This window comes from Rhipicephalus microplus, chromosome 7 (assembly GCF_043290135.1).
Source record: "Rhipicephalus microplus isolate Deutch F79 chromosome 7, USDA_Rmic, whole genome shotgun sequence".
NCBI classification, from domain to species: Eukaryota; Metazoa; Arthropoda; class Arachnida; order Ixodida; family Ixodidae; genus Rhipicephalus; species Rhipicephalus microplus.
Window position 1 is genome coordinate 139,671,835 of NC_134706.1, and position 23,641 is coordinate 139,695,475.

General features: G+C 46.6%; 2 protein-coding genes across 2 annotated transcripts in view; both read left to right on the top strand.

Annotated features, from left to right (window-relative positions):
• Window positions 1-23,641, top strand: part of LOC142767886 (phospholipid-transporting ATPase ABCA3-like) — a 51,142-nt gene that overhangs the window by 5,818 nt on the left and 21,683 nt on the right. The window contains exons 3-9 of the mRNA XM_075870130.1: window positions 2,922-3,100; window positions 9,007-9,135; window positions 10,449-10,566; window positions 10,716-10,870; window positions 11,790-11,945; window positions 14,117-14,322; window positions 22,923-23,344. Coding sequence (XP_075726245.1) covers window positions 2,922-3,100; window positions 9,007-9,135; window positions 10,449-10,566; window positions 10,716-10,870; window positions 11,790-11,945; window positions 14,117-14,322; window positions 22,923-23,344 — 1,365 coding nt within the window. The remainder of the gene's footprint in view (window positions 1-2,921; window positions 3,101-9,006; window positions 9,136-10,448; window positions 10,567-10,715; window positions 10,871-11,789; window positions 11,946-14,116; window positions 14,323-22,922; window positions 23,345-23,641) is intronic.
• On the top strand, window positions 16,878-20,136 carry LOC142767647 (uncharacterized). The gene is made up of 3 exons (XM_075869786.1): window positions 16,878-17,122; window positions 19,170-19,222; window positions 19,631-20,136. Exons 1-3 carry the CDS (start codon window positions 16,929-16,931, stop codon window positions 20,074-20,076), a joined length of 693 nt encoding a protein of 230 aa, XP_075725901.1. The 5' UTR covers window positions 16,878-16,928; the 3' UTR covers window positions 20,077-20,136.

Consider the following 23,641-nt stretch of genomic DNA (forward strand, 5'->3'; position numbering starts at 1 on the left):
AGTGACGCATCTGTTGCGTGTGGTGTTTAGTGTGTGAAGAGGGTGGAAGCGTAGGCATAGGTGATAGCAATTACCCTTGCCCTCTTCGGCCGTCGAAATCAAAAATCGAAGAACGCTTGCAACCAGTGTCGTAACACGCAACTGCAGAGCCTCTAACGATAGTGGCAGATACCATGCCGAGATAATGGTGCGAGCGGAGAATCTGGATGCCAGTGCGCGTGCGTAATAATCACTAGAGAAGCATGCGTGGTCGTTGCCTGGGCTACGCGAATAGCGTGACTGCTGATGTCCGAGTACTGTAACTTTTATTGAAACAAGAGCAACAACTCCACCAATAATAACTGAAACAGTTTTATCCTTGCTAACGCATATTTCCTGCTGCTACATAAGCATATTTCGGTCATGCACAAATCTCATCGAAACTCTTCACCTCTCAAGACGTCAATGCCCCAAAAAGTGTTCAAAATGCCTGCCTTCGGCAGCAACGCAAAGCATGAACCGCTGTCGCGTCGACTCGATGACTCGGCGCAGTACTTCTGCAGGAATACTCGCACAGGCAGATGTTATCCTGTCCTTCATGTCATTAACATCGCTGGGCTCTGTTACGTAAACTCGATCTTTAACGTAGCCCCAAAGGAAAAAGTCGAGCGGAGAAAGGTCAGGTGATCTTGGTGGCCAAAACATCGCTCCTGCGCGCCCAATCCACTGTTGTGGAAAACGTCTGTCCAACCAGTTCTTCGCCCTGGTAGAAAAATGTGGTGGTGCTCCATCGTGCTGAAACCATACTTGGCGCAGGTCATTCAGGGAAAGACTGCAGACAAGATCATCAATGACAACACCTAATATTTCTTCTGTGTACATCTTTCCGTTCAAGTTGTCCTCAAAAAAGTGAGGTCCGATGATCCTGTCCCCGAGTATGCCGCACCACACATTCACACTCCAGCGAACTTGATGCTTGTGCTGCCTCAGCCAGTGTGGGTTTTCTTGTGCCCAATAATGGGCGTTGTGAAGATTAACACTTCCATTTCGGCAAAACCGAGCTTCATCAGTCCAAATTATTCTGTGCAAAAAGTCATTTTCTTGATCAGTTTTGATGAGGCCCCAATTGCAGAAGTCAACTCGCCTTTCAAAGTCCGCCTCATTTAGGTCCTGATGAAGGTAAACGTGATATGGATGGAACTTGTGCTTTCTTAAAACATTTGTGACTGTTCCGATGCTGCGACCGCACTGATCGGCAATCTGTCGGATGCTGAGCTCTGGCATCGAGGTTACGCACGCGACAACGTCGATTTCAAAGTCTTCATCGACGATTGCCTTCCTGGTCCGTCTCGGAAGGTGGACAGAGCCTGTTGTGCAGAAGCGTCGAAACAGGTTTGTGAAAGTGGGCCTTGTTGGAAGGGGACGGTGTGGGTGGCGAGACGCGTAAAGCTCCATTGCTAACGAAGCGTTGCCATTCATTTCAGCCATTGCAAGCACCACGTCTACTTTTACTTTGGTAGAATACCTCACGCCAGAAGCAGCCATATTAGCTCGAAAGGACTCCACGTGGATTTCCTTGGTAGACCTTCAATGCAGAGACGCTGTGCTCTAACCGGAGGCACCCTAGTGCAGGACGGTCCTGCTAACGCGTTCACAAGAAGATGTCTCAGTGTGATCTAAAGTCACGAAAAAACGTCGCGAAAAATGGTCTCCTGTTATCGCGTTCATCAGGATCATGCGTAAGGCTCATGGCGCACCGCGCTGTCACATTTTGATTTCGCCGGCCGAAGAGGGCAAGGGTAATTGCTATCACCTATGCCTACGCTTCCACCCTCTTCACACACTAAACACCACACGCAACAGATGCGTCACTTTAGGGAGGAGCTTTGCGCGGACCCTCACCCTCTTGCATGCGTAATCGTGCGAAAGACAATTAAACTTTGGAGCCGGATATCTCGGAACACAGGCGTGCTAGAAAAAATCTTCCAACTGAAACTGTGTACAAACACCACTGCCTACATTTTTTCAATATAAACATGCCAACTTACCGCAGCCAGTAAAAAGTTAATTATTAAATTTTAGTTAATTGGGCTGCTGACAGCGATAATTATCATCTAACTTTCTGTCCCCCTGGCCGCTTAACTTATTTGCACAAGTGGTTCTCACGTGCCTTCGAGCGCCTAATTTTAAAAAAATCATAAAGCTTAATTTTGAACACCCGGTATATATACCTTATATAGCGGACGCAGGAATGACAGCCATTGTAGCGAACTGGTAGAATATCGGACGCGTTATTCGAAGGTCGCGGGTTTGGTCCCTGACGGTGGCAAGTTATCCTTTCTCTTACTTTTAATGTGTATATATGGTTCTTCCATTAAAACTAAGTTCTTGTAGTTTTATTGTGTATATATGGTTTTTTAGCCATGTATGGTTTTATGTACTTCTTTTATGCTTTTTTCCTTTATGTGTTGCTTTATAACGTATTTTTGTATGCTACGTAATTCACACCACTGTATGCGATGGTGTGGTGCAGAGGCCGAGTCAAGCTTTTGCAGACTTTTTTTGTCTGTGCACCAAACATCTGACACATGTTCAATAAAATCGAATTCAATAGGAAGAATCAAGTTACGGTCGCCATAATTAATCATAGTCAAAGAAATCAGTTCGTTGGAAGAGCAGAATTTTTATGGTGGGTCACCATGTTAACGGATGTCAAGAGTTCGATGACATGCTTTATTTTCCGCAAGTTAATCGGAGGCAGAACGGGGGCAGATGCGATCCGGAAGCTTGCGGGGAAAATGTGGCGGCGGCAACCACAGGACCGGGTTGAATGGCGGGACATGGAAGAGGCCTTTGCCCGTCATTGAGCGCAATCATGGTGATGATGATTATGATGATGATGACGACGACGACGATGATGATGATGATCTTTAACACCGCAGGAGGAGCATCATGGTCGATTGCAAGCAAGAGGGCGCTTCAAAGAGACACTGTGACGATTGTAGAAATTTGGATGGTCATGCTTATCAGCGACATTGTTATGCTGTTCTTGGCCTGGTACCTCTCGAAGATTCTTCCCTGGAGCACCGACAATCCACAGAATCCACTATTTTGCTTTCGGGTGTGTATAGGCGCTTCAAATTTCTAGTAGGCGTTTTTTTTTTTGTACAGTAAATGAGAGTACTCAACGTGTCGCTCTGGTACACGCGAGGACGCGGGTTCGCCTGCCGGCCGCAGCAGCCGGATTTCGATGGGGGTACAGTAAATACATAAAACCCACAATGCGTGTGCATTCTCCTAAAGACAGCTCGAAAGCGAAAACCATCTTTTCTTTTTTTTTCTGCTAAGTTGATGCACGGCCGTTCATTAGGACAGCGGCACCCTTGAAGTCGAATTTCCAAGTTTCATCAGTTTTTCAAATTTTTGCTCAGTATTCATTTGAAGGAGTACTGACATGAATTTTAAGTATTTTCGGAATGTTGCTCTAAAAAAAAACTCGGGTGTCCAAAACCCTCAAATGAATGTCGTAGTATACTTGAGAATGCACTGAACACTGCTCACAGCAGCGACTTCATAATTGGCAGTTTTACTTTATCGAGCCTAGAAGAATAGCGGGCTTAGCGGTATCGATATGCGCGTGCGCAGCTCACTCAGCGACCTGTAGCGTTTACCGTACGCACGCGCTCTATTTTCCAGATTTACGTTGCCGTGTTTGCGCGGTTAACATAGTGGGCGTAAAACATGGCAGCCGTTTTAGACGTCCACTGCAAGCTGTATTTAGTGTTTATGTAGGCAGATCCACTTCTTTCGTATCTAACGAGTGCGCAATATGCTTTCTCTTGCCTTCGGGTGTACTTATAGTTTCGACGACCGAGTATCACGGAACACTTAGCGCACCTTATTGAGATTGCTTCCCGTGTCGAATGTCCGGCTTAATTAGAAGATTGGTGTAACAAAATCTGCTAGAAGTGTGACATACCAACCAGCCAAACTTTTAACACATAGTTCACTAGTGTGCAACTGTAACATGCGAGAACCAGTCTAACTGTAGCTAAACTAATTTACAACCGGAACTTATATGTCAACCAGTGCAAGTGCGATTAACTGCCGTGTGAGATCGCTCCTTAATCGACCTAAATGGCAGCTCGAGGCATCTTGTACAACTCATCGAGCACCTAATATCGCTGCCCAACGATACCTAGCCTAAAGAGTTCACAATACATATGCCTACCAACACAGCTACATGTGTGAAACAAGGACATGAATACACATGTGCACGTATATATGTTTCGTTATTGCCTTTTCTCGTACCCTATACTTGTAGCAGGGCTGTTGCACGAGTGGCACATGATAAATTGAAGCGTTACTTGAATACACATGTGCACGTATATATGTTTCTTTATTGCCTTTTCCCGCACCCTATACTTGTAGCAGGGCTGTTGCACGAGTGGCACATAATAAATTGAAGCGTTACTTCAATAAGCAATAAAGACGACTCTGACTTGCAGGGACACATAAACAGCGGCAGATTATATGAAGAGATAATGTACACGTCGAAAGCTGCCTGCATGCGGTACTTTGCATGGATATTTCGATACGTGCCGTAATGGCCACGTTAGAGCCTTGGTTGCTAGGTTTCACACTTAAACATTACATTTACCCCAAATTCAAGCGAATAAAAATATCTGCGTGTTAACACATTTTTAGATATTTGAACATTCTGCATGTCCTTAACGCCCCATTCAGGAGTGGGCGCATGAAAATGCATGCATTATCAGAAGTTTAATTGTGCAAATTCGATACGCTGAATGAGGTTCCTGAACGAGCTAATAATGCTATTACAACATAACATATTATTAAATGAGGTATTCCAGACGTGGCATAAAAACTGGCGGATTACCTTAGAGCTATTCAAGCCCCGCCGCGGTGGTCTAGTGGCTAAGGTACTCGGCTGCTGACTCGCAGGTCGTGGGTTCGAATCCCGGCTGCGGCGGCTGCATTTCCAATGGAGCCGGAAATGTTGTAGGTCCGTGTGCTAAGATTTGGGTGCACGTTAAACTTGGGCCTTCCAAACAACACAAATGAGGAAAAGCTCAAGGCTCTTGGTATGCATAATACATTTAGTGAGATTGCAGAAGCGCAACAAACAGCACAAGCTGCACGACTGTCCTCTTCCAAAGCTGGGAGACACATCCTGGAGTTTCTGGGCTGCGAACCAACTATGGTAGCAGACAAAAAGATACAGCTTCCACCCAAATTGAGGGAGCAGATTACGGTCTCACAAATTCCTAGAAATGTTCACCCTCTCTACAATGTCGGCCACCGGGCCGCTAGGGCTAGGTCGCTCCTCAGTTCCGCCGCTGCCACCCCTGAACTCGTGGCGTTCGTTGACGCAGCACAGTACCCCGGCACATCCAATTTCGTGGCTGTGGTCACTGACCTTCACGGTAAAATCCTCACAGCAGCATCTCTTCGAGATACCACGCCGGCTAGGGCAGAGCAGGCTGCTATAGCAATGGCCGTGGCGATTCCCATGCGCACGCGCATTTTCACTGATTCTCGAGCTGCTGCACGAGCGTTCATGACCGGGTCAGTCTGTGAGCAGGCGGCCCATCTTCTTACCAAAAGACCACATTGCACGGAAATCGACGGCCACATCACCTGGTTTCCTGCCCACATGAGCAAGGATGTCCACCCTGTTATCCCCAATGCCAATGAGCTTGCCCATGCCCGAGCACGCGAACTGTCCCACCGTGACGGGCAATCGGCATCTAATTTTGGGGATGGCATCCGGCAGCTTGATTCGCTCCTCACCTTTAACGAAATTTGCAAAAATTATCAATTGGCCAGGCGTAGCTTTCCGCTCCCGCACCCGCAACTCTCTAGGGCCCAGTCAGTCACTTTAAGAATGCTGCAAACGGGTACTTACCCGTCGCCTTTAGTGTACAGCAAGTTTATCGACAGCATAAAGCCGCAATGCCCTCATTGCGAAGAGAGACGTTGCACGTTACCCCACATGCTCTGGCAATGCGCGGCGCTGCGCGATGGCGAGCCTCTCAGCACAGAAGCTGCCTGGAGGACGGCAATTACCAGCTCGGACCGAGAGGTCCAAATTCGGGCTGTCCAGAGGGCCCGCAATTTGGTGGAGGGGCTCGCTCTTCCTGTCCCCACGTGGGTGCGGCCCGCAGCTGACCCTCCCTCTTGAGGGGAATCGGCTCCTCAGGACAATTTGTAAATAAAGTTCATTGACTGACTGACTGACTGCACGTTAAAGAACCCCAGGTGGTCGAAATTTCTGGAGCCCTCCACTACGGCGTCCCTCATAATCATATGGTGGTTTTGGGACGTTAAACCTCACGTATCAATCAATTAGAGCTATTCAATTGCAATCAGCGTTTAGGCGGGCCTTGCAGGTTATTGAAACGTGATATGCGGATGCATTATACCGGGTGTTCAAAATTAAGCTTTATGATTTTTTTAAAATTAGGCGCTCGAAGGCACGTGAGAACCACTTGTGCAAATAAGTTAAGCGGCCAGGGGGACAGAAAGTTAGATGATAATTATCGCTGTCAGCAGCCCAATTAACTAAAATTTAATAATTAACTTTTTACTGGCTGCGGTAAGTTGGCATGTTTATATTGAAAAAATGTAGGCAGTGGTGTTTGTACACAGTTTCAGTTGGAAGATTTTTTCTAGCACGCCTGTGTTCCGAGATATCCGGCTCCAAAGTTTAATTGTCTTTCGCACGATTACGCATGCAAGAGGGTGAGGGTCCGCGCAAAGCTCCTCCCTAAAGTGACGCATCTGTTGCGTGTGGTGTTTAGTGTGTGAAGAGGGTGGAAGCGTAGGCATAGGTGATAGCAATTACCCTTGCCCTCTTCGGCCGTCGAAATCAAAAATCGAAGAACGCTTGCAACCAGTGTCGTAACACGCAACTGCAGAGCCTCTAACGATAGTGGCAGATACCATGCCGAGATAATGGTGCGAGCGGAGAATCTGGATGCCAGTGCGCGTGCGTAATAATCACTAGAGAAGCATGCGTGGTCGTTGCCTGGGCTACGCGAATAGCGTGACTGCTGATGTCCGAGTACTGTAACTTTTATTGAAACAAGAGCAACAACTCCACCAATAATAACTGAAACAGTTTTATCCTTGCTAACGCATATTTCCTGCTGCTACATAAGCATATTTCGGTCATGCACAAATCTCATCGAAACTCTTCACCTCTCAAGACGTCAATGCCCCAAAAAGTGTTCAAAATGCCTGCCTTCGGCAGCAACGCAAAGCATGAACCGCTGTCGCGTCGACTCGATGACTCGGCGCAGTACTTCTGCAGGAATACTCGCACAGGCAGATGTTATCCTGTCCTTCATGTCATTAACATCGCTGGGCTCTGTTACGTAAACTCGATCTTTAACGTAGCCCCAAAGGAAAAAGTCGAGCGGAGAAAGGTCAGGTGATCTTGGTGGCCAAAACATCGCTCCTGCGCGCCCAATCCACTGTTGTGGAAAACGTCTGTCCAACCAGTTCTTCGCCCTGGTAGAAAAATGTGGTGGTGCTCCATCGTGCTGAAACCATACTTGGCGCAGGTCATTCAGGGAAAGACTGCAGACAAGATCATCAATGACAACACCTAATATTTCTTCTGTGTACATCTTTCCGTTCAAGTTGTCCTCAAAAAAGTGAGGTCCGATGATCCTGTCCCCGAGTATGCCGCACCACACATTCACACTCCAGCGAACTTGATGCTTGTGCTGCCTCAGCCAGTGTGGGTTTTCTTGTGCCCAATAATGGGCGTTGTGAAGATTAACACTTCCATTTCGGCAAAACCGAGCTTCATCAGTCCAAATTATTCTGTGCAAAAAGTCATTTTCTTGATCAGTTTTGATGAGGCCCCAATTGCAGAAGTCAACTCGCCTTTCAAAGTCCGCCTCATTTAGGTCCTGATGAAGGTAAACGTGATATGGATGGAACTTGTGCTTTCTTAAAACATTTGTGACTGTTCCGATGCTGCGACCGCACTGATCGGCAATCTGTCGGATGCTGAGCTCTGGCATCGAGGTTACGCACGCGACAACGTCGATTTCAAAGTCTTCATCGACGATTGCCTTCCTGGTCCGTCTCGGAAGGTGGACAGAGCCTGTTGTGCAGAAGCGTCGAAACAGGTTTGTGAAAGTGGGCCTTGTTGGAAGGGGACGGTGTGGGTGGCGAGACGCGTAAAGCTCCATTGCTAACGAAGCGTTGCCATTCATTTCAGCCATTGCAAGCACCACGTCTACTTTTACTTTGGTAGAATACCTCACGCCAGAAGCAGCCATATTAGCTCGAAAGGACTCCACGTGGATTTCCTTGGTAGACCTTCAATGCAGAGACGCTGTGCTCTAACCGGAGGCACCCTAGTGCAGGACGGTCCTGCTAACGCGTTCACAAGAAGATGTCTCAGTGTGATCTAAAGTCACGAAAAAACGTCGCGAAAAATGGTCTCCTGTTATCGCGTTCATCAGGATCATGCGTAAGGCTCATGGCGCACCGCGCTGTCACATTTTGATTTCGCCGGCCGAAGAGGGCAAGGGTAATTGCTATCACCTATGCCTACGCTTCCACCCTCTTCACACACTAAACACCACACGCAACAGATGCGTCACTTTAGGGAGGAGCTTTGCGCGGACCCTCACCCTCTTGCATGCGTAATCGTGCGAAAGACAATTAAACTTTGGAGCCGGATATCTCGGAACACAGGCGTGCTAGAAAAAATCTTCCAACTGAAACTGTGTACAAACACCACTGCCTACATTTTTTTCAATATAAACATGCCAACTTACCGCAGCCAGTAAAAAGTTAATTATTAAATTTTAGTTAATTGGGCTGCTGACAGCGATAATTATCATCTAACTTTCTGTCCCCCTGGCCGCTTAACTTATTTGCACAAGTGGTTCTCACGTGCCTTCGAGCGCCTAATTTTAAAAAAATCATAAAGCTTAATTTTGAACACCCGGTATTTGTGCGTATTGTGCTGAAAACTCGCAGGCGAGTTATTGGCGTCTCGAAAGCGAAGACACTGCCGAGGAAGTTGTCAAGGCCCATCGAGATGCCTCCCGATTCGAAGCGCTTCCACCGGACAGCAAAGTCGTCATCGCTATCAATAACCTAACCAAGGTGAGGAAACGATGACAACGCCACGCTTCTTTTGCGACGCATAATGTCAGGGTGTTGTAAGCGATTACATTCTCAACGGGAATTGTCGGCATCCGTCATGTAGCAACGGCCGTCGTGAAACCAAAGTTGTGCTGTTACGGTGGAACCGCGATTATGAATGAGAGAGATTACCACGGATAAGCTCCACAACATGTCATTTGGTTGTACTTTCCTTCGTGCGATTTTTAGACGTCTATGAGGTCCTCTATTAACTATAAACAAATCGCCATGTAAGATACATGAACGCGGCGAGCAGAGTGGAATGAGGTCAGGTTTTCTTTGTTAGACAAAATGAAGCCAGCAGGCAATAAAGCCAACGAAAGCTTAAGGTAAGGTATTTGTAGCTTTTTAAATGGACTTTAGTAACTTCTACATAAAGGAAAATAGGCTATGGGCGGCAGAAAAAGCAACTTGCTGTGAGTGCGAGTTGAAGTTTTAACCTCAAGATAAGGTGTCTTATGCTGCACCAATCGAGTTACGACTGCATCGTTCTTATGTACGCCTCATCCGATAATTTCTATGCGTGTAATTTTGACAGTGCTGGCCAGCGCCACTCGGAGCCACAGTAGCGAGCATCAAACACTTATTACTATTATTCTTTGCCATTTAGCGTCCCATAGCATATGTATATTTGACGAACTGCAGTTACTACTTACACGTTGCATTATTCATCCTAGAGATACTTCACTACTTACGGAAAAAATTGAGTTATTACTTCATTCTAGGTGAAGGTTAAGACAAAATGAGTAATAGTAACTAGAAAGTTCGAGAAAGATACCAAAGGTACTTTTGCAGTAATTAACTGAGCAATGGCACGGAATTTAGTTATTGCACATCTGTATATACAATAAATAATTCGCATGTCTGATGATTTCACTATCTTCACTACAGAGCACTCTGTGTGCTGTAAAACAGTATTTCTCCTAAACAATGCCGTATACGATGCTCTTTGCAAAGTTATGAAATGATAGGCTGCGAATTAGTCATGGAACAAATTTTCCCATAAATTTGAATCTTCGAAATTATAGGCTTGAAAGAGACACACGTTCTAAAGCACAAAGAAGGTGAACGAATTTCCTTTATGACGAATAATGTCATACATTTTAATCCTATTAGCACTAACCACAGATGACGCTTCCTTGATCGACGACCTTACAAAAAAAAACAGCAGCTTTGTGCACAAAGCCTGTGGTAGATATATATCAAAAGGCTTATTGGTAAAGTTAAAAACTAGATGTAAATTTCTTTGCTACCATGCTACTTTTTCTACACAGGTTTACGGGTACAAGCCAGCCTTAAATGGCGTTGACTTGAAAGTGTACGACTCGAAAATCACTGTGCTTCTGGGCCACAATGGAGCCGGGAAGACTACGCTGATGAGCATTTTGACAGGTAAGGGGCACCAAGTTGTGATGTAAGAAGGCGTAAGAATTACATGTTAAATTTGTTTTCCCCAAGTTCGCGTCGACTGGCAGCGCGTTAAGCTTTACAATGAAGTGTTTCTTCAGCTGTTTATTCAGTGACTCATTTAAATTACTCAGGTGTTCAAGCCCCGACCAGTGGTGTGGCTATAGTGTGCGGTTTTAACGTCACCAAGCAGCGCTACCAGGTACGCCAACGGGTCAGCTTCTGCCAACAGACGGACATCTTCTTTGAAGACTTGACTTGCTCTGAGAACCTTCTCTACTTTGGATCGGTATGTACTATAGATTCTATCGTCACGCGTTATTAAAATTATGAGTTCATCTTCTTTGTCACTGCGCTTTTCATTATATTCTGCGCAACAAGAATATAGGCGTATTTAACGATAATGCCCTGTATTCAACGAAAACAGCGTACAACTTTTAGGCCATGCATTGCTCTGCTATAGGATACGTATACTCGACTACAGGTCAAGAACAGTGCGGCTTCTTCCCTGCGAAGAAATACGTCCAGTGTTAATTTACTCTCCTAAACGATGTATCGGACGCTCTCAATCGCAGTTACTATCAACGCCATGATATGCACTGTTGACCTTTGCTTGCCTTCACTCGTCGAGACACTAGCACTAGACTCATTTAGAGATGGATTTAGCGATGCCTACGGCTACAGAGAGTGAAAGTGGAAAGGCGGTGAGCAAATATCGCATTTACTTTGCTTTTGAGAATTTCGCGGACATTATTTTGAAACATTTTGTGTATAAACACGCAAAGATAAAGTGTCCTTTCGTAACCTATACCTGAACAGGCTGGGTCTCTAAAGAATGGGGATGATCTCGCTATTAAGCTGCGGACGCATGCTTCATAGTCAGAATAGATCACCTTTATTATGTCCCGGTAGCGAACAAACGCGTTTCCCGCAACTTCGATGGCTTTCTCAACACATTTCAGTGCAGTATGCTACTTTAGACATTCAAAGCGTTTTCACAGCTCTTAGATGCTGTGTTTGCGATGCGCCTTTCAATCAAATAGCAGCGCCGATGAGTCTTCGTCAAGGTATAGGTTGTGCTGATTGACCGTGACGAACATTCACGGGCGGAATCAGCTGTAACTTAAATTCATTCTTGCTTTCAGTATCGTATTTTCGATGATGACCACGTAGACAGCTGTGATTCTCGTCTCTCATTTGTCTCGCAGCTCAAGGGAGTCCATGGCCGCAGGCTTGCAGAGTCCGTCAGGGACACACTGAAGCTGGTCGGGCTCCAAGACAAGAGCGGCAGCATGCCCAGACAGCTTTCGGGTGGCATGAAGAGGAGAATGAGCATAGCCATGACACTTGTTTCGGAGCCAGAGGTGAGTGCTACAGTGCAGCTCTTCAGGCTGTCACAAAACGAGCGCTCAAAAAAGGGCGCGCCGCCAATTTCTCGCGACGAAACGCCGGAGTGACACCGCGAGGTCTACGAGAAAAAAAAACAAGCATCCAAAGACTCCTCGGGCACGCATCCCTCTCCCCTCGGAAGCGTAGGTTCGCCGACGAACCTCCTCACCCCACATCGGCGGCCGAGCAAGCACTGGAATTTTCTAGATGGAAAGGGGCGCGGTGATGCCGCGGTGCGTCATCCGTCGCGGACGGCCTTCGAACCGTCTCGCCCTCTCTCCAGCCTTCGCTGCGTATCGCGCCGACGAAATGATGAGAACTTTCTGGAATCTCGCGCGGAAGGTATTTAATCGAGCAGCCGAGACGAGAGAGCAGGAGAAGACGGAAGTAGCGCCAGAGTGCGTAGGGTGTCCCGCCGTGTAGTCGGCGAAGGTTTTGTCCGTAGGGACAAAGCAGGAGAAGACGTGAGGTTTCCTGGAAGAGAAACTTCAGAGGAGAAGACGGAAGTTAGCGCCAGAGCGCGTAGGGATTCCGCCGTGTAGTCGGCGAAGGTTTTGTCCGCAGGGACAAAGCAGGAGAAGAAGAGGATTTCCACCTGAGGGGTGAAGGCTCGAGCTACAGGCAAGAGCGTGTGTCTACCGCTATCGAGCGAAGACGCGTGGCAACAGCTGCGTGTGTGAAGCCGACGTGTTTCCGGCGAAGAAGGTTAAAGCTTGGAGAGTGGCAAAGTGAAGACGCCAGGTTTCATCGCGTCTTCACTTGGCCACTCTCCAAGACGGACAAACAGACGGACTTACATACAGAAAGACAGACAGACGAACAGGCGGACAGACAGATGAACAGACGGACAGACATACATACGTACGGACAGACAGACACACAGCAGGAGGATTCACGCTTTACCGATAAAGCCCTCCCAAGCGTCACCCCACTCATCATGATTCACTCTGGGGATACGCTGTGGTTTTTTTTATGCGGTGCCACTTCTCTTTATCAAGAGAAAAAGAGAGCGCGTAGTTTCGCGTAGCCACGCGCTTTACTCTTTCCCTTGGGCGTGGTATCACGTAAAAAATCCACGCGCTCACGCGCTGCAACGGGCACGTGAGCCACTCGTTCCTGCGTTGAGCAGCAGCGTCAACGTTGGCGTCGTCGACATAACCGATAGAGCGAACGCGAAGTTTGTCGATATCACAAGCCAGTGGTCGCTTTCACCTCGCTTCTTTCTTCCGTCGCACTCGCTGGCCCCTCGGTCAGTATCGCTTGGTTGCTTGGTTCACGACGCATGCAATTCACGGAGTGCTCTGCGTTGCACTCGAACGCTGGCAGCTTTCATGGCAATATGCAGTGAATGGTACATTGGTACTAGTTAAGATAGCTGTAATTTCAGACACAGTTGGCGTACGTTGCCCCAACACGAAGCTGCGCTCACAATGCGATTGAAAAAAGTATCTTAATCGTCGTTGAACATTTAGAAGTGAGACAGACAAGTTGTATCCAACCTCCAGTACGTATACCCTGAAAAGAGGAAGAGGAGTGTAAAGGTCGCTTCTTTGCGGAAATAACTGACCTCCTATAACCATCTCTTTATTTGGGCTGCGAGTGTAAATAACGAAGCCCCCACGGAATTATTAACACTTACATTTCTTTTTCCCCATGTGTCTCAAGCGACGGTCGCTACTTCCCGATGTGCAACAAAGCAGTAGTTGTGCTTTTTTTTACAGTTTCTGGTTGACATGGTCGGTATGCAGCCATACTTTAAGAGTGCCTTCATACCACTCGAATGCGCTACTGCCTGTCGATGTTTCAGGAAGGCCCGTCGCCTAAGCACAACAGATATTTCTCAACCCATACAACCATGCATTGCGCGAGGTTGACTACAACAGAGGTAAATGCTCACTACTCGGAGCTATATACATCGAAATATGGAAAGTACGATAAAATCAAAAGCAGTTCTACATCAGTAACTGCACCGAGCACTTCCAACCCATGAATAGACTACACTCACGAGTGTTTCTTTTATACCTTCGTATTAAAACATAAGGATCACAGTGGGTACCTTTAGCAGCACACGATACTTTCCGCCTCATACGAATACGAGGGCCGTTAAAATGCACACTATGGTAAAGACCGACCCTATCGATTCCAGCTTGTAATCCTGGATGAGCCGACGGCCGGCATGGATCCGGAGACAAGGCGGAACGTGTGGGATGCCCTGCAGGACGTGGCCAAAAAGAGGACGCTCCTTTTGTCCTCTCATGACATGGAGGAGGCTGACGCCATCGCCGACCAGATAGTCATGATGGCCTCGGGTACGGTCATCTGCAGCGGATCGACAGCGTTTTTGAAGAAAGCGTGCGGTAAGCTGCATCAGCCTCTCATTCTATCTTATTCACAGCTGTCGACCACCTTTTGCCGACGCTTGCAGTATATGAGATGCGCGTGAGGCATCAGTACACTTATATAGGAACAATTGAACACGACAGCAAGGCTAGCCATGTGGTGACATGAAATTATTGAGGTTACAAGATTTTTCTGAAGTTACTACAAGTTCCTGATCTACAGCATAGCTTCTCTGTCGCGACAACGAGAGTGAAGTATGTCACTATAGTGCACTCTTATGAAATAGACTTGATGTACTGAAGCGAATGTCTGTAGTATACCACAGAAAAATATGCTGTCACAACAGGCAACAAATAGTCATACAGTAATTTTCCTGAAATTTTGACACCCAACAGAGTTTTGCTACAGGTGTCAAGGTTATAACATCATGTCATATGTCTGAAAATACAAAATTCACAGCTTTGTCATACTTTTCTGTTAAATTTTCAATCTGTCATTGAAATGTAGCGTTACGTACACTTCAATTATAACCACAAAGAAATAAAAAGTGATATAGTGACTTCATAGTTATCCGCATTGATCAAAAAGGTAATACTTGAACACAGACAGTTGCTAGTTTTGCTTTTGAATGTAGACATCACACATTTAGTAGTGCGTTGCATACTTCCAAGTCTACTCCATATCAAAATTTATAGAACGTCACCAAGTGGTAGAACGGTTATGAAAAGAAAAATCGTTACAAACCGGTGGTTGTTACTTGCTCTCATTCCGCCTTGTAATGACTCATTTATAATGTCATCTCCTGAACCAAAGCTATGTGTGCTCATATATTAGTTTAATCGTTGATTCTTCAAGGCTCTGTAACAGCCTCGACTGAGTTATGTGCCCGATACTATCGGAATGCCATGCTCTTTGTTTTGATGCAGTCGTGTTTACGAAACACCGTGTTACGCGAGTGCGAACTCCACGCTCTCATGTTGGCATATATGCCAGGGGTCTCGTATGCCTTTGGCTAGCGGTACAGCCCGCTCATGGCTCTCGACGCATTACTTTTTTTTGCTCTCTTAATGTGTATGTTCAAGAACCTTCAACACACAATGGGCGTACCGGAATGGAACTGGCGGCCAAAGCTGATAGACAGTGTCTCTTCGATTGTTAAGGCGAAAGCTGTAGATACCTCATGAAACGAGAAGCTTGACCATCAGCGTCGAGTGTCCCACGGCGACACAAAAAGTGTCATCACGTAACGACGGCACCATATGACGTCATATAACGCCACAGAACGCGAAATTTTGCGACGTCGTCACGACACCATAAATTCTGGCGTGTCGTCATATGATATAGCACCGCGTGACGCCGGAGTTGCGCCATTCTTTTGGCGGCAAACGAATACGAAGAGTACGCGGCCTCAGGAGAGGAAAATGAGGACGGCACTGTGGCACACAAAACCACGGCTGGTGTTCCCTACTCCCTTACACACCGACTGAGAAGAAAAAAGTTGGCGTTCACCTTCAAGTCATCTCAGCTGAATGCACGTGGAATGTTGCGAGCTCTTTTCGGCTAAAGATACGATGTACTCGCTTCCTGGATTCCGTGCCGACCGGTTGTGCCCTCGCGATCTCTGGTGTCAGCGTAGCTCTGGCCGACTGGGCTCGCGCGACGTCATCTCCTGACGCCGACCTTCGACGTCAGTGTAGCTCTGACCGACTGGACTTGCTCTAGGCCATCTCCTGACGCCGACAAGAGCTCTCGCAAGTGGCGCCCCGTCCTCGGACTCCTGTAACCGTGCTTCCATCTTTCCTATCTCTACTATCCCCTCGATTTGTCGTCACTCTCTTTGGCTTACCTCCTCACGCTTCTTCCTCTTTTCTACACCTTTACTCCTACCCTTTTAATCCCTCCTCACCCCATCCCTTGTGAGCTACTGTTGAGGTGTCGCTCGCTGAAGCAGACAGTTACGGAGCTCACATTTCTCTTCCTTTCTCTCTTGAAGAACCACTTAGTAGTAGATACGATGCTGTAGTGGCCCGAGATTGCCGAGGACCATATTGCTAGCTGTGAAAGGAGACTCTAGCAGACTTCTCGATGCCTCCTCTGAAAGCGTACAAGATTTGCCCTCGCTGCCGCATCGTGAGAAAAACAAGCCTAATGAAAGATAATGAACTTATATACTCATATGCGAGATAGGAAAACAGTTTTTTTGCTCATTCCAACGTTAGTTCACATTCTCTTCATCTCCCTCTACCCTGCCACCAGGCGTCTTCGCTGTCCTAGCCTTTTGGGAGCGGTATTTAGTGATTCTGATCTGCTTTATTAACTAAAAATTGATTAAATATACCAGAATAAGCTCTAACATCCTAATATGACTTTTTCATGTATAAAAAATAAACCGTTGTCACACCTCCTCGCGTTATTATTGCACAAAGGTATTGAACTTGCCATTCCGTTCATGGCAGCCTAACACTTCTAACACTTAGCCAAAGCGGCAGTTCAAAGCGTGTCTTTGCAATTGGGGACGTTATCACGGGCCACGTTTAAACGTGTTTTCTACGAACGCAGGCGTTGGATACAAGCTGACGCTTACGAAGGTGCCGCACACGTTCAATCTTCATAGCGTGATGTCTATCATTAACGAGACGACACCCGAAGCTGCTGTGGATGACGACAAGCTGGAAGAGGTGTCAATCGCGCTGGGAACGCTGGAACATCACTCTTTCCCGAAAATGTTCAAGGCGCTCGAGAACTCTGTAGAACAGTTCGGCATTGCAGGCATAGGTGTAACAGTTGCCTCCATGAAGGACGTCTACCTCAAGTAAGTTCAGCAAAGACACTCCATGGTGGATGAATGAATGTGGCGTTTATTTAGGTAGCCTTAGGGGGCACGCACAAACGGGTTGCTTAAAGAGACAGCTAAATGCATAAGACCGATACTTTGCTATTGGAACATTGGGAAAAGCCCATCACCATTGGTCGCTGATTACACGTCATTCTGAAAAAAATTAAATAGCACAAAGTTAAGCACATAGAATGCACAAAATAGGTAGGAGAACATAAATTGCGGAATACATCGCACAAAAATCAACGCGAAGGCTTAATATTGAGCGTAAGATTATGTGGTTAGTCGTGAGTAAATTATATCTTGAAACATGCTTATGTAGGGTTTAGTGGTATAGTGTGGGATGGCAAGGATTTCCAAGCAAGAGTTGTTATTCAACCAGCTAGGATACCTAGCCACGAAAAGGAACTTCGACAATTCGCTTTAAAAATGAAAATGACTTGTAGTAAATTTTAGGTGCAGAAGTAAGATCGTCACAGTTTCTGTTGTGTACACATTTCCGCCGTTCAGATTCTGCAAGTTGCACTCTTTTTATTCAAACTTAATAAAGCTGTATTCAAACAGCTTTATTAATGCAATACTTTTTTGCAGACTAGTTGGTTCATACTTGAAAAATTTATTTGCTGCACAAACTTGACGTAAAACAAGGGAGATTGCGCTGTTTCGTGTCTCCTTTGTTTTCCTTCAAGTTTCTGCAGCAAATCAATTTTTCAAGCTTTATTAAGACCTTTAATATTTTTTGTTGTGGTGGTTTAGTGTGACCCGAATTTCACCGCCAATGCCATAGCACTGAAATCAGTGGCGTAAAAAAAGGACGGTAGTCGATAGGATACGGGAGTTGACGCGGCTAAAAAAAACTTTATTAGGGTAAGGAATTGGGACCTCTATCCTTAAGAAGAAGAGCGAAATGATCTCACCATCAGTTCGCCGTGACATTGACACTGTTCTCGTGCTAAAGTACTCCGGGTGTATGGGCCCACGCTTCGCTGGCGTTCTACTCTCGTGAAGACACCTGCGCAAGTGAACATATAGGGCTCAGAGAGGGAAACATTAGGAAGAAGTTACCACATATGCGCAGAGCAAACCGCAAAAAGGAGACCATGGGGATTAAAACCATTGTTTTAAGCTCCAATTTTAAATTCTTTAATTGTTTGCCTTGTAGGGGCATAGAAAATTGACGGGCAGAAAAAGCTGTCAGAGACAGCTTGACAAAGCCATGGTCATTGCATTGTAAACTTGTCATTGCAATAAAAATTATCCTTAGGTCATTGCATGTAAAAAACGCACATTCACTTTTATAAATATAAAAACACTACCGCTTCTTTCAATATGATAAGCCTCAATCAGTTCACGGGGCTCTCTTGTGATCGCTCCTATTTCAGCTCTTTCTTTTCCTTAAGTTTAGCTTCCCTTTTTTATATTATTTTCCCCGCAAGTTTTACAGGCTCTCCACATCATTATAATAACTGCGGGAGATTTATTATGTTGTCGATGCTGTTTAAGACTTTTTTAAGATTCTCAGTGCTTGCGTTTTGAGCATCGGACAAGTGACGACGTGCACGAAAGTTGTGCAATTTCAGGTCCATCCAGTCAGTCGAATCTTCTCTCGATGACATAGCAGTGCACAATTACGTCCACATCCTTAACTGATTGAATACGTTAGCGTTTTGATGTTCATCCCAAGGCATTTAAAACACTCGCCTCTATGAATTGCAGACATTTATTCTAGTAATGTTGACTCGCGGCTAATATTTGAATAAATGCGCTAGCAATCGCTGTGGAATAAAATAGCGGAGCCTCCATCGCATATTCACGTGTGCTGTCATGAATGATATATAGGGACGCGAAGACTTCGCTTGATGTTTGCGCGCGCGAACGAGCGTTGGCGTAAGGCTAAGCATTTTCCGCTAGAGGATGCAAACAGTTTCCAGGAGTTAGCAAACGATTCCTCACCATCGTTTTAATTACGCTATAGCAAAATTATCTGTCATCCCTCTAATCTCCTCTTATTTATTTTTCGCAGGATAAACATGGACTGGGCACCGGGAGGGAAGGAACGAGAAAAGCCAGTCGAAGGTTCGTGTCATACGAATCGCTTTAGAATATAATGTTGGCGTTCCACATTTAGAAACCTTTGTGTCACAAACCATGGGCCACGTATTTGACACCCAAGGTTTACTGTAACTCCTTTATTGCACGGCCACCCGTCTGTGAAACTGAGCCATAAGAAAATACATGCGGATTTCTCAGAGAGGGAAGGTTCTGAGGTGAATGAAAAGTTGTTCTTGTTCCAGGGTTGAAACAGGCCTAATGCGTTTGCGGGGCGACCCCAAGTAATTATTCCTTTCGTGGCCTTTCTGCCACCTTGCGGAATTCCGCAGGACTCATTTTCAGTGCAACATTCTTTCCCCGAAATCTTCATCGGGAGAAAGTGGTATAGGCTTCAGTTGCTAAACTTGCCCGTTTTTTTCACTCTTCTTACAGAAAACGACATCTTCACCATCTGCAAGCCAATCAGAAAACATCGCGGAATGGCACGGACATTCGGCGCCCTGTTCACCAAACGGCGCCTAAGCCTCGCGCGAAGCTGGGATCTCTACGTGATGTTCTGCCTGGTACCACTCGCACTGTTGGCATACCTTACGTTGTCCACTTCGCCAGTGAGCGTGCCGAGGTTAACCCAGGGACAATCCGAGTCCTTCGATGTCCCGGTTAGTCTGGGAGACCACTTTCCCAACTCAGTGGTCGTGATTGGCGAGTCGCGGGCCACCAACGTGAGCCAGCAACTGAGGCGACTCGTAGATTCTGAACGCTGCAGCGTGCATTCTACTGAGGACGTGCGGAAAGACCTTCGCGAGATGTCGGAGGCCGACTTCCCGAGCTACATCAAAACATACCCGATGACCGTATCTTTCGACTCGAACGAGTGAGTGTACACGGGCTCATGGGCTCAATTCATGCCTTCGCAGTAAACGAGTTTGCATCCTCAAGGGGGTTTCGCCGTGTCTGTAACTAACACGTTTACACCCTAGAAAAGGGTGCTTTCGCGTAGGTACGTGGAAAAATAAGATCTACCAGTCGAAGAACATGCATTTACAGATAACATCACCATAGAAGATGCACGCACACGCCAAAGCGCACAACCGAGTGTATCGCAAAATACTTCATGGACGAAACACTCGCGTTTTTTTATTACATAGCTTTAAAGTGACGATTCTGATATATAAAGCCATTGTATCTTAAGCCACTGTTCAGTGTAGGTAAAAATGAACACTAAACGTTAAGAGAATAGGCCTAAATTTATGTTATGATTGTGGATAGCTTTTCTGCTGCAAAGGCGAAGCAATGAACGTGATAGCAACAAATTGGAAAGTCACGCGCAGAATGGAAAGCAGATCAAAACGTGCCTCGCTTTCCTCACGCACAAATGACGCACGAAACGCATTCACATGTACAAATTCATGCGAATAAGCGGCTCAGTTGCTACTTAGCTATGTGTGTAAAGCGTGCGCTTTTCGCAAATGAAGACTGCAATGATTGCAGTGACCTTTGTGCGCCCGGTGACTACAACATTATCGTTCGAGGTGAAGGCCGAGGCCAGCCAAGATGTACGATCCTTCCCCGCCCTCCCCCCGCAAGATAAGGGCGCGCGAAGAAGCATCGCTCCCTTTCTCTAAGTGTGGCAAAGTACGCGTGGAAGATTAGGGCGTACCTATGAGCTTGCGCTCATTAGAGCGATTAGAGCGTGCGCTCATTGCACCATTTTACTGGTAATGCTGAAGACACGATAATCTCTCTCCCCCTGAGATGGCCGTCCGCAGCGGTTGGTGGTAGATATAAATAGCTTGCCATTTGAACGGTGTCGGACGTGCTCCTCAGTGCCTCAGTTGTTCACGCCTCGCAGTCACGACTCAGAGGGCCCAAGATCGATTCCGCGCGCCAGTGTCATTTTCTGTTTTTCTTTCTTGCATTTCCATATATATAGATACATATACATATACGGTGAGTGACGCCGACGCCGACGTCGACGCCAGCGGCAAAATCCAGTCGAGAGTGTCCATATAATTGCTATCGCAATAAAGGGGACATATCGTTTAATCAGAACTTGCCTAGGATGCAATGGATTTCCAATCAGCGAGTCTCATTTTTCATTTCGTTCACTGTTGCATGGCCGCCGGATGAAAAAGCGCTTTTTCATCCAATGGCCGTGACTGTTGTACCTATGGGCGATTCTAGAACCCAAAGCACCCTTACCTCCTAAAAAGTGTTTTATCTGGAACACCACGCCCTAAGGGCTGTTTGTGGAAAAAAAACGTCTTTAAACCCATATTTGACAAATTTTCGGAAGGCAAAAGGGTGCTGGCTTAAAACCCCCGTAAGTATGCGAAGGGGTTTACAGTGTTCGAGGGGTGTTTCGCTGAACTTGAAGCGTTTCTATGCTGAGCTGAACTATACGCAGTCACATGTTCATATAGCCTATAGAAAAAGAAAAAGTGAGCTCTATTCATAGAACGCCAACTCGCATGCTTTCACCCCTCAAAGACAGTCATACTAGTCACTTTCCGCTTGAACTGTAAAAACTTCTTTTCGGCTAATGAAAATATTACGCATAACCAGAGTTTAAGGTTATTGGTTGCTACATAAAAACATCATGTTATTTTCTGGGTAGTGGTATGTGCTGGAATTTCTGGCAAAATTTACCGGGACGTGCAAGTCTGTGACCTACACTAGTGAGACAAGCGTGCCTACATGCAGAAGTCTGCTTTCTTGACGTCACAAAAAAATGAGTGAGTGCGATTGGATGGGAGCTCATACAAATTCTCTCAGTCGGGGGACAGCGATGGCAGTGGGAGGCGCTTAGAATTTTTTACTTTGGTGGTAACTGAAATAAACTAGTAAGAGTATGCACGGGTATTGATTTCAAGTTAACAGTAAATCAAGTGTCAAAGTGAATTTAACGTTAAAGTGAAGGATATCTCAACCAACACATTAGTCGCTGCGTCAGTAACCAAAGCGTATATGCTGACCAAATCTAACAGTGCCTCGTTTCGAGCAGAATGCTAAAAGGGCTTCCCACTGGGAATGTGGTGGCACGATTCCGTAGAGAATGGCGATAGCTGATTTGTTAGCGAATAATAAGAATTTTAGGGGGTGTTGGCCTACCGCTGCAAAGTCATTCGTGCGCGCAAACGATGCCACCCTGTGAACTGTTCATTCCTGAACACCTGTTTCTGGACGCCTTCATGCACAACACCACACTCGTTGCAAGCCAGAACGAATGGTGAAATAGGTTAATATAATAAGTTGAAGCCAGTTAATGGTAGGACGCTCATTGTTATCGTTTACAGATGTTTTTTTTTTCAATGGCAGGTGAATCACACTTGATGTCAGCGAAACTGCACTAGCCTGGGGTGATGAAATTCGCCAAGTATACCAGAACGCTTAAATACTTACTGGCCTGGAATAAGTGAGACCGGGCACACTGCCCACTAATGATTGATTGATATGTAGGGTTTAACGTCCCAAAACCACCATATGATTATGAGAGACGCCGTAGTGGAGGGCTCCGGAAATTTTGACCACCTGGGGTTCTTTAACGTGCACCCAAATCTGAGCACACGGGCCTACACCATTTCCGCCTCCATCGAAAATGCAGCCGCCGCAGCCGGGATTCGAACCCGCGACCTGCGGGTCAGCAGCCGAGTACCTTAGCCACTAGACCACCGCGGCGGGGCACTGCCCACTAATGAAGCAATTTGGATGCGCGTTCACGCAGCATACGAATGATGGCCAACCCGACTAGCGCCATCACGTTGCCCATCGTCGTCAACCTGGTGGCCACGGCTTGGCTTCGTGCGTTGACAGCGCTCCCTAAGGCGCGGATCAACGTCACCGTCTCTGTGCTGGAGTTCAGGGCGCTGTCTCCCGTTCTGTTAGTCCTCGGCTCCCGGCTGCTCAATTGGCTCTACTGGACGCTCTCGCTGGCTCTGACCTACTCGCTCGGCTTCGCCGTGTACGCCTCGTTCCCAGCGGCCGAGCGGCTGAGCGGAGCGCGAGACGTGCAGCTCATGACGGGCATGTGGGGCGCCGAGTTCGTTTTCGCCAACTTCGTGTTCGACTTTATCTACCACGTCCTGTTCAGCCTGGTGTGGTGCGCCGTCCACTACAGCCTTGGCAACCACTCGTTGAGCACGGCCGGTACGCTTACGGTCCCCTTCCGTCATAGCTACGATCTATACTGTACAAAACCATAATCGTGCACACCACGAGTGATGACGTAAGCACATCCGCAATCGCAGCGTTTCATCCTACAGGGTCCAGCTTCTGGCGACAGAAGTTACGTTAACTATCTATAGTCTGTTACAGCCTAAGTCTGTTACAACCTACAAAAACCTATAGTCTGTTACAACCTAAATTTGTGTCACAGAGCGACTCATACGATACATGGTGAGACGCGGCATTTTGGAGAGCTCCAGATGATTTCAACCTTCTTAA